General features: G+C 34.4%; 1 protein-coding gene across 10 annotated transcripts in view; it reads left to right on the forward strand.

Moving 5' to 3' along the window:
* Window positions 1-10,061, forward strand: part of RFX3 (regulatory factor X3) — a 321,175-nt gene extending 311,114 nt beyond the window's left edge. For all 10 annotated transcript variants that reach the window (XM_063649555.1, XM_063649556.1, XM_063649557.1 and 7 more), the window contains one exon: window positions 3,086-10,061. In XM_063649555.1, coding sequence (XP_063505625.1) covers window positions 3,086-3,324 — 239 coding nt within the window. In that variant the 3' untranslated portion in view covers window positions 3,325-10,061. The remainder of the gene's footprint in view (window positions 1-3,085) is intronic.
* The last annotated feature ends 1,144 nt before the right edge of the window (window positions 10,062-11,205 follow it).

Raw genomic sequence — 11,205 nt, forward strand, 5'->3', positions numbered from 1 at the left:
CTGAAATTTTAATACCAGCATTGCCACTCTAATATACAGTATAATATGATAACATGATATATATTTCTGAAGAACCTCAGGATCAACAAAATAACACAATAAAAAAAGCAAGGTGGACTTAGGGGGAGATAGAATGCGGATAGAGCACGCAAATCTTACCCACCTTTATAAGCAGAGCAGAAGCAAAACAATACTGATAAAAATACCAGTGCAATTTTTAAAAACAAGTAAATTTTCTGTTAAACACTGCAGGAAACAGAGCCCTTTCTTTTAAAAGGTGGCGGAGGGTGGGAGGTCTCTTGAGGTTTTAAAGAATTGTTAAGGTTATTGACTATCGGCGACAGGTACAAAATGCACAAAAATTGGGGAGAACTATGCACTTAGCCCTTCCAGGCCAGAGCCACTGGGCAAAATGAGGTGAAAGGAAGTATGTGGGGAGTCTGTAAAGAGGTTCAGTGCTGTTCGCCAAAGTGTGCAATATTAAGATACTCAGTACACTAGCAACACAGGGAAATTAGAAAATTATAGCCAAAAAAATTGTTGCTACAAATATATACTCTATAGCATTAACCAAATAACCCTTAGAAAAATAAGTCAATGATGATATTAATTAGTAATTTTAGAGCAAGAAAGGTGGTAATTGATACCCATGTCCCACATAAAGCAACACTGATGATATACTCACACCAAAGCCTCATAACCCAAATTTAGGGATTTCATCCCAGGGTGTCCAGAAGGACAGTAGAGTTTTACTGCTCAGTCAGAGACTGAATTCCAGCCAGGCTTCTTCACACAGTGCTGAACCACAGTCTTCTGTAAACTCCTGTAGCGCCTAATTTTAGTCTTTATGCACCAAATTTCCATAACCTGAAGTAGATTCCTAGAAAGTGTCTTCGAGTTTTTATAGAAGCATAAAATGTCTACAGAATTACATTCCTTTGTCCTTAGGACCTGGAGAATGGGCTTGCTTTTATAAGTTGCTTTGTAGGTTCTCCAAAGGAAACCTGTCACCCAGAGATAGACCTAAGCAAAACCTACCTGGAACACTTAAGTTTGTCCAGTCCATTATCTCACTACTCTTTCCATCCACAACAAAATAGACAGAAGGACTTTCCTTACTTTGTCTCCACTGCCCTCCCTGCCTGAAAATGAGCTTTTGTCTTTTCAGTGCTCCCTTTTTTATTATTTTGACACTAATTTCTTAGGCACAGGGAAGTCTGTGGACAGGGAGCAGAGAAGCAGTGTGACTTGTCCTCACCTGCTGGATGTGGCCACGCTGGTCCCATTTACCCCCAGACCTCTTGATGGCTCTTGAGATAGAGCCAGATGGGCATACTCAGGGCCTAAAGATTGAATGTGAAATCCTAGGAGGTTTTGAGGGCTTCTCCCACAAAATGAGAATTCTTGTTCTTGATAATATAAGGGATATTTGCTCCATAGAAAAATTTCAAATAATACAGAGAATTAGAAACTGTAGAAAGTAAAGCTTTATTATCACAACCATAAGAGACTGCCACCATGAAGAGTTTGTGTTAAGATCCTTATAGACATTTTTGTTTTATGTATAAAAACATGAAAAACCAAAACATGTCATGCAAACATGTTTCAAGTATACCCTCCTGATGAACTAAATGTCTACAAAAGGTATCCCTCTCCCTGTAGCCCTTCAACCCTTTGAATATACTTGTTCTGACACACTCAAATATTATCATTAAGTTCATTTTCCAGAGGCAAAAAGGTAACTTGATAAAGTAGGTGGGCCAAGATGTCTTTTGCCTCATCTAAGAGCACTTCTTTGTTTTATTGGTCACTAATGCATGACACACATTTCTAGGTAATGCATGTTAATCTCCACCTGTTTAATCACAAATTGCCATTTCTCAGACCTTGCTCCTGGTGGCTGTACACTGTACAACCATATATGGAAGCCCTTTTACCTCTCACTGCTTTTTTCTAGAACAAACTTTGCCCCAATCATAATGAAATAAGAAAAGTCAAGGGGCCTTGTTTGTAGAGACAGCTGCATTAGCAGAGATTTTTGCTGTGGGTGTCTGCCAAGTGGTAAAGCTAAAATCTTACTGCTTGCAAAGAATCCAACTTAATCTGACTAAAGAGATACTTGTTGCACATTCATTGTATGTGATATGCCATAGAACAGTAGAGAATGGAGACCTGCCTCTGTTTATACAAGCCACTGTAATTATCCCTCATGAAGAGGTATTCTGAGGAGACTCTCACACAATAGTAAAGCTGTATATGTGCATTTTCTCTCTCTAATGTACTTTTGAATTTTAACAGTGCATACTGGAAAAAATTAAATGGCATTCTATTACAATGATGCTTTAGTTAATATAAAATGTATTACAATTTGGGGGTAACAGTGACTATATAATGCATTTAATTTCCAGAAATGAATACCAGCTATTAACAGTATCAGTTGCCAAGAATGGAAATCCATTGCACATTTTTAATCTGATACTACTGCCTCAACCTTAATAATTTTTATAATAAAAATTAAGGTTTTATTTAATACTGTGACTGTCTATAACACTGATGAGTGCCAGAAAGTCTTACAGCAGCCTCTGTTTATACATGGAATAGTAATATTAAGAATCAACAGAGGTCTTACTCACATTAACACAAGCATAGATAAAATTTATATTTAGTGTAGATTTTTGGAGGAAACAAAACGTTTTTTGTGTTTGCGTTTTCAGCTCAGTACATTCCCCAAAAGCCAGCATAACATACCAAAGTGACTACTTTATTATGACACAAATTATGCCATTATTTAATATAGACACTTAGGGAAATTCCAAAGGCCTTTTTTTAAAAAGTTAACGAAATATCAATCACAAATTGCCAAAAGTAAATTAATCTCACTATGTTTGAAAGAATTATAGATGCATCAGTACAGCATTGATATGAATAAAATCTGATGAAAAGAAAACCTCTAAGCTTTGTTTCCTGAGAAGAGCTAAGCTGTTGCTTTCTTAATGTCCTATAGTAAAGTGTTTCTAAAGCACGTGTTGATTGTTATTTTCTAATTTGTCTTTGATGATAGTCTTGGTATTATTTGTTTGTGCAGATGAAGGCAGTGAAGTAGAAAGTGAAATGGATGAAGAACTGGATGACTCTTCAGAGCCTCAAGCCAAAAGAGAGAAAACAGAGCTGAGCCAGGCATTTCCAGTGGGCTGCATGCAGCCTGTTCTCGAGACTGGCGTGCAACCAAGCCTCCTGAATCCAATTCACAGCGAGCACATTGTCACAAGTACTCAGACTATCAGACAGTGCAGCGCTACAGGAAATACCTACACTGCAGTCTAAAGAATATTAAAGCGTATTTTTCCAGCTTACATTAACCCTGTTGATATTGGGCTTAAGTTGAAAATTTAATAAGCCTGAAGGTCGACTGTTGTCAAATTCTATCTGTGCTGAACATTAACTTTTTGGAGTTGTGAAATGGAATGGGTGTATGTATTTTGCCAGATCTTTTTTTTTTTTAACGTAAACAAATTATTTGCCTCTTAATAATGAATTTTTCCCCTTAGTTTCAGGTGTCAGGAAGGATTTTTACAACACTTAATGTCAATGTTTTGTTTTCTTATAATTAAAAAGTAATTTACATTTTTTGTAGCTTAAAATATTTTATTGTTGATTGTTAGTCTTGGTGTATGATTTCATGTGTAAGTTTTTTAATTAGATGCACTTCTGTGAAATATCAAAAGAAATGATTTTTTTGATTTACACTGGAGGCATGCCCATTTGGCAGCAGATGCATCAAATTTGCTTTTGAAAGGTGCTTTTCATTGGACAGAACCATAAGACACTATTTTGATAACATTTTGAGTATGGAGAGAAAATACAGAGCATTTTTATTATAGTGCTAGAGGGTTTGGAAGGTCATCTATTTTTCTCTGAGGAAAAATTGAGCTGTACATTTATCAGTTCAGAGTAAATGACAGAATTGCAAGAGATTATGCTAATATGTACATAATTTGTGTACATAATTATTAAACCATGTTAACAATGCAAGCTTCCGTTAAACATTGAATTTTAACTATGATTTGCATACCAATTCCTCTGTTTAAAGACTACTGATTCTGTATTTGGGACCACTGCACAGATGCATTCTGCTGGTAAGTGGGGGCTATTATAGTTAGATACTGAAGCAGAAAAAAATGACTTGACTTTTTTTTTTAAGTGTACATGCTACTTATGCTGAGCTGGACATACAGGAAACCATTCCATTTGGATGACTTTCTTTTATTCCAGGTCTTTTTCCTAATAGTAGTTCAATATGCTGCTATTATAAATGAGAATTTATAGAATGCAAGGAATGTAGCAACCTACATAACGTTATTTCCTTCAAAACTATTTCCTGGTTTCTAAAGTATGTGGATTTAAATTGTAAACAGAACCTGAAGGCAGTGTAACTGGCACACCTCACTGTTACTTATCCCCAATTCTGTAGGATTTGGATAGGTGGCTGGATGGACCATTGCCATTGAAGAATGTACATCAGGGATCATCGTACCTCGGCTATTACATGGTGCCTTAAAACAGAACTGAAGCTAAGGTTTAGTAAGGTTTATTTTGTTCATGTGACTAACTCTTCAATCCATTTGACAAAGTGTGCCTGTCATTTTCAGATTCCTGAAGTAAGGACAGGTGACATGTTCTTCAAAGGAAATTTAGGGAAAACAAAGCAAAACATAAAGACAAAAATCAGTTTCCCTCTTTGAGTGACCGTGGATCTATTTTTTATTCTTAGAGCTGAATATTACTTGATTACAAATCAGATTGCTTAAGGGTGTGGAATAGCAGGCTAGTTTTAATACCAACTTGTTACATAAAATCATATATGTTTTAGACCATTCTTATTTAGTTACAATTTTAGAAAGTTAACAAAGTAAGCAGGTACTTATCGAAGTGCATCTTTTCAGTCTAAATGTTTGTCTGTGTGTCTAGGTGCTGGTGTGTCCACATGGACACATGAGTGCCCATGGGGCAGGAGTCTGCTATAAAGTCAGAAGGTGAGATCCTAGAGAGTTACACCCAGCCCCATTTTAATTTGCATGAAAAGCCAAGGTTCTTTTAAGCACTCAAATTATTTAATGATTAAAACACAAGAAAGGCACATCTGTTCATTTAAATAGTTGTAAAAAAACGAATTAGCAAAAATAAATAGATAATAAAGCCAAAAAAAAGGAAAGCACAAAATGATTGACAGATTATCAAATGAGGCCTATATTAAACCCAAGATGTTTATCTTTCCAGTGGTATTGGGGTAAGGGGGGTGGGGGGTTGGAAAGAAGAGGTGAGCCAGTCTGTAAAGTTAGAAATACCAAATGGCTTATTGGGTAATACACAGTGTATTTAAGCTGTTGTTGCTTGATTGCCTCAGACTACTCAAATAACATCAATAACATTTCTTAAGTAAAATTTAAATATTTTAGATGTAATTTTAAAAACTGATCCAAATTTTTTATTATACAACTCACTCATATATTTGAAAGTCTTCACTAGCATAGTAGCATCACCTTCATCTAAAGGTCATTTAAATTACTGTCCCCCTTTTTCCTCCCAAAAAGACAATAGATTTATACCAAAACACACACACAAAAGGCAAACAAAACATAATAAGCTGCAAAAGTTCATGTATCTACTTCATTGTGCATAGGAAGTGTTTACAGGTAAAATTAAAATCAAAAATTGAAAAAACACTCTTCATTTTGGCTCTCCTTTCTGAATTTTTTCAGTTTCCTGTCTCTACTCGCCATCCTTTGAGTGATACTATATCTGTATGGGACCAAATGTATTTACTGGTTTCATTTCGTTTATTGAATGACTTTAAATGTATTTATTATCATTGTTTAACTTAATGTTGGATATATTTGTATCATTACAGGAATCTGATAATAATGGGCAAATTTAGATTGATGAGGCTTAGGGATCGGGGATGCTCCAGGATTCAACATTTCTTCCAATTGTTCATGGTTTGTTCTAAATTAGGACAGATTAAGAACTAATAAACATTATTACATTTGAACTTGACTCAATAAAAATATTCTGATCTCCTTTATGAATATTTAGGAATATTCTTTGTGATTAGTGTAAGTAGTTTGGATCAAAACATAAAAAGAAGACCTATGGTTTATGCTACTTCTAGTTATTTGTAGTTCACAGTAAAACATGCACGCACATACACACAAACATTTTCATCAATTTCGAATTTGAATTGTGAAAAATATATGAGAAAATGAAAACAATTTATACATTTGAGCAAATTGAGCAATCACATTTATTGCATTTATTTCCATTTTTCCCTTTTTTCGTTCATTGAAACTGTGGGTTTTCTAAATAATATTAGACACTAACACTCTTAACAGATTTATTCACAAATGACACAAGTACACATTTTAAGACTTCTTTGTATTTCTTGCAATTATAACCAATCACTAGTCATGAAATATACCTACATAAACCAAGTGCTACACTTTCAGTGAGGAAGAATGTAAGGAAGGTATGTTGACTGTTTTTAAGTTTCAGAAAAGATATTTTCATATGATAGGATTGAGTATCATGGGTATAGTTTGATCTTGACATATAGTTTGAAAATCATACTCAAAAGATTTGCATTCATGAAACCAGTGAACAATAGGGTGGAATGGATGAACCATCTCCTTGGAAGACAGGGCCCAATTTTCAATTTTTTCTTTGGCTATCAAGTTGCTAGTCACTTATTCAGGATTTTCATCCAAACTGTGTTTGGACTGACTGTATAAGTCTTACTGCCTTTTCAGAAATCTGCTTTCCTTTGTGTGATTTTTCTTGTACTGTATAGCACGGTTTATGCACCTCTCTTTAGATGGTGTACTTTAAAAACAAAAGTAAAATTTAGAAAATGGTTTTAACACTGCATACCTAAAATTAGTAGTGTGCAGCATTGACTGCCTTTGATTTGTAGTAGACAAGTAAAAATGAATATGTTCTTGTAGAATGCTGTAAAAGTTATTCAGGAATGAATACGGTTTTAGTGCCGTAATCATGAATCTTTTTATATGAATGCACTGTCTAAAAGTGCTAAATGCATTTTCAAATTTTTAAAAATTCCTCAGATGATATATTTGAAATGTCTAAAATAATGCTGTGCTTGAAACATTAGTGTAAAAGGAAAAAAAAATGTGTCACTGTGATGTTGGTCCTCCCTGTGTGGACACAAGTAGAAAGAAAAAACTTGGCAAGTCATCTTTGTGTACAATTTGAGGCAGTGGTTATATACAATAAATTGACCTTTATTATATCCCCCGGACACACACATTCTTGGTGAGAAAATAACAACCATCCAAAAATTGAGATCAGAACTTTTGTGATCTCTTTGAATCACAACAGATCATGGGGGAGGAGGATTGGCATGCAGTGCTATTGAAAATTGGGCTTGTTGCTAGATCAGAACAACCTTCATGTATATGGTTAGAACGAATCAATTAATGGAATCCTAGTATTTCTGCAAGTTTGGTGATTTTTAAAAACTGGAATAGAAGCATTAATTCAGTGCTTAGTTCTAGTATTAGAAAACCCCTTTGATGTAATGCCTTGTATTAACCCTTTGAGCATTGTAAGATATACAATGGGGGACAAAAGCCTTTCAGATCATTTATTTAGACTTAGACCGGTAAAATATACTCTATATCCAAATGTCTAATTATGCTGTTTTTTTAAAGGGGGGATAGGAAGAGAAAGTGTTTCCACGCCGAACACTTGCATTTTATATACAACTCTTAATTTTTCTTCAAGAGGGCTTGATATATTTATTCCCAAATATTCACTGCCATCTAAGTAAGTGTACTGTTTACAGAAAAAAAAAAATCAACTTTTCTAGCATCACACCATAGTCTCTAGAAAAGGAGGACAAATACATGGGCCTGGATAGACCTATGTCATAACTGATTTCTGCACATTGAAGGTACCTAGATTGCCTTTAAAAGGTATAAAGAAAGGGTTAAGTTTCTTTTTTTTTCGTTTTTTTCCCAAAACAAAACAAAAGATCTCATTTATTTAGCTTTAGAAAGTACAAGTGTAAGTGAAGCCTTAGGAAGAAACGAGTTCGAGTGGATTAAGAGAATCTGAACTCTTTGGGGGCAGTTAGGCTATTTGGAGTTAGATCGCTCATAAAATATTGTTTGGGAATTTCACACAGGGCATAATTTTATCTATGCTCCAAAACTTTAATACTTTGTCAAAAAATTATATATAGATAGAATGGAGAGCAAAGCACTTGATTTTAAGCTCATCTGTCAGGAGATGCTATGACTACTGCTTCTGATATCTCTAAATGTCAGTCTGCTTACACCATTGCTGATTTTGTTCAAGGGAATCTCTTCATGCACTTGATTCCCTCTGTTCCCTAAGTGATCGAACATGAAAGCAGTGTTGTCTGCAGATGTGCTTGTGCTGCCCTCGCTGGGCGCAAATAAGAGTGTAACCTATTCTGATGTCTGGTGAAAGGACATCCATAGCATAGTGCAAGTATGCCGTAAACGTTGCTTTTTAGGCAGTTTAGGAAGTCAAACCATGCAAATTACTCATGTGTTAACATGCAATACTCAAAGGGTTTTAATTTAACTCTCTTCTTTTGAATTCTTCATGATGATTTACTGTAAATGCTTCTCAGTTTGCATGCCTTGATCATTGCTGCTAGTGATTTTATGTGCCAGTAGACCTGAGTTTAGTTTACCAACTTTACTTAAATAGTAAAAGCCACTTACAAAGTGACTGCCTAGGATTTTTTTTCCTTTCATTCGAAGTAATTGATAATATGTTTTTTTAAAAAGAAAAATGTGTTTTGTCTCTTCTTTTATTTGGTTCTGGTTTGATTCTTTTTCTCCCCTCTTTCCTTTGTTTTTTTTAAATAAATTATGATGTTGGGATTGGAAGCCCTGAGTAATGAAAATCTTTGGTAAGAATTGTTTATGTAGCTCAATAATGAGGACAACAAATATTCTTTAAAAGAATTTTGATTCTGGGGAGGAAAGAAAATATAAAAACTCCCATTGACTGTTGATAACCAAGTAAATTTTTCCTTCAGTAAATTAGTATTTTTGAAGAAACGATCGCCTTGTTTTAACTTGCTAAACAACAATTTTAAATGACCCAATAAAGAAGCTATTGAATTTTATTCGTTTAAAAAGCATCTTTTGTACCAAAGCAAATTTTTTTCTCTACTCATTTCCATCATCAATTTGGACCTATGGTGGTGACCAATGCATTGGTTACAGAAACTTTAAGTGAGTGCCTTGAGAAAACTTGGAAATTTGTGCCTGAGGTGGTAAACTTTTAATTAGGTTAATTGTAGTGCTTACCAATCAGTAACTTCACTATCACTCAGGGCTTTCGTACCTTCTAGGTAAAACTTCTTTCATTGTGTTTTTTTAAGATACTGTATTTTTTTTTAAGTGCCATCATTTAAATTTCACTTAGTAAGTGGCAGATTACATTATTCAGTCCCACAAGCACAGAAACATAGTAACACTAGGAGATATTTGAACATTTATTTTACAATCGACTGAATATATTATGTAAATGAGGTAAGCAACTTTTGTAGAGATTGTATGTGTGAGATAATGTAATGTTCTTTTCCGGTTTTTGGACTACAGTTGAATAAACTTTTTAATTATTTAAAAACATCTTTACCGAATAACATGTGATGGTTTTTTGTATAATGTATTTGATTTTGTAAATACGTATTTCCTGATGTGATTTTTGTGAGAAATGCTAAATCTTTTAGTATATCATGTCCTCTCAAAATTGGCAGGAGCTAAATAATAGTTTGTGGGCGATTTGTATTGTGTACTGTACAATAACTGGGGAACTTTTATAATTATAAAAATATATATTAACTTTTAGTGTGTTGTTTAAACAAATGACTGGAACATACTAAAGATATTAGTAGGATTTTTCTGAATATTTCAGACTTGAACTCAGGCTAGCTTTCTTGTGTTTTTCAAAACAAAATGGTGTCTTGTCTTTTAAAATCAATAAATTTGTTTCCTTGTTACAAATACATTGGAAATGGCTTGGGTTTTTTTCCCCTCAAATCACTGCCTGGAAGCTAATAATACAGTACCTCATCTGGAGGGTAGTATCTGTCGTTCATTAACTTAGAAACAAAATTAAGTTGTTTTCCTTTTTTGTGTCAAATGAAATTGGCAATATTTACACATGAACAGCACAAAAAGAGAAAATTATAAGCCCAGCAGGATACAAATCTTACCCTCAAAGAAAATTAATGATTGAGTGCTATTTAATTTCAGAAGCTGTCACATTTCCATTGTAAATCCAGATTTTTGGATGTTCATAGTGTGTTTGTTTTATGTCACTTCACATTGGTATTTGGCACTCAAGTTCCTTTCTTACATTCAACTTGCTTATTAAAACTTATTTTAACACAGTTAAGAATATATGCTGCCAGTTTTTTTCCATTGAATACCTACAGGAAAATCCACTTTTTGGTGTACAATTCTATGAGTATTGACAGACACATACAATCATGTAGCCACCACCCTAATCAAGTTTAAAATGATTTACCTCACATTTAATTTTCTTTCAAATCACTATATATATATATATATACACATATATATATGTATATATATATCTCTCCATCCTCCTGTAAGAATATGGAATAGCCCATTTATGTGGGGTTTCTTTAAAAGAAAGAAATACAAGGCAAAAAATATACTTTTTGGAATTTCCACCATAATACTTCCAGATCGTAGTCTAAAGTTATCTCTAAAGATACACTATTGCTGGGCGCAGTGGCTCACGCCTGTAATCCCAGCACTTTGGGAGGCCGAGGCAGGCAGATCATGAGGTCAGGAGTTCGAGAACAGCCTGTCCAATATCGTGAAACCCTGTCCTACTGAAAATACAAAAATTACCCAGGCATGATGGCATGCACCTGTAGTCCCAGCTACTCGGAAGACTGAGGCAGAAGAATCGCTTGAACCTGGGAGATGGAGGTTGCAGTGAGCCAAGATTGTGCCACTGCACTCCAGCCTGGGCAACAGAGTGAGACTCAGTCAAAAAAAAAAAAAAAAAAAAAAAACTACACTATTGGCATCTTAGCCCACAGAAACACCAAATTCGTTTTAACTTACATTTAAAGCAGTATCTTAGAAATGTATCCAAATAATGTTATTTAAT

The sequence above is a fragment of the Pongo pygmaeus genome, chromosome 13, assembly GCF_028885625.2.
Source record: "Pongo pygmaeus isolate AG05252 chromosome 13, NHGRI_mPonPyg2-v2.0_pri, whole genome shotgun sequence".
Lineage (NCBI taxonomy): Eukaryota > Metazoa > Chordata > Mammalia > Primates > Hominidae > Pongo > Pongo pygmaeus.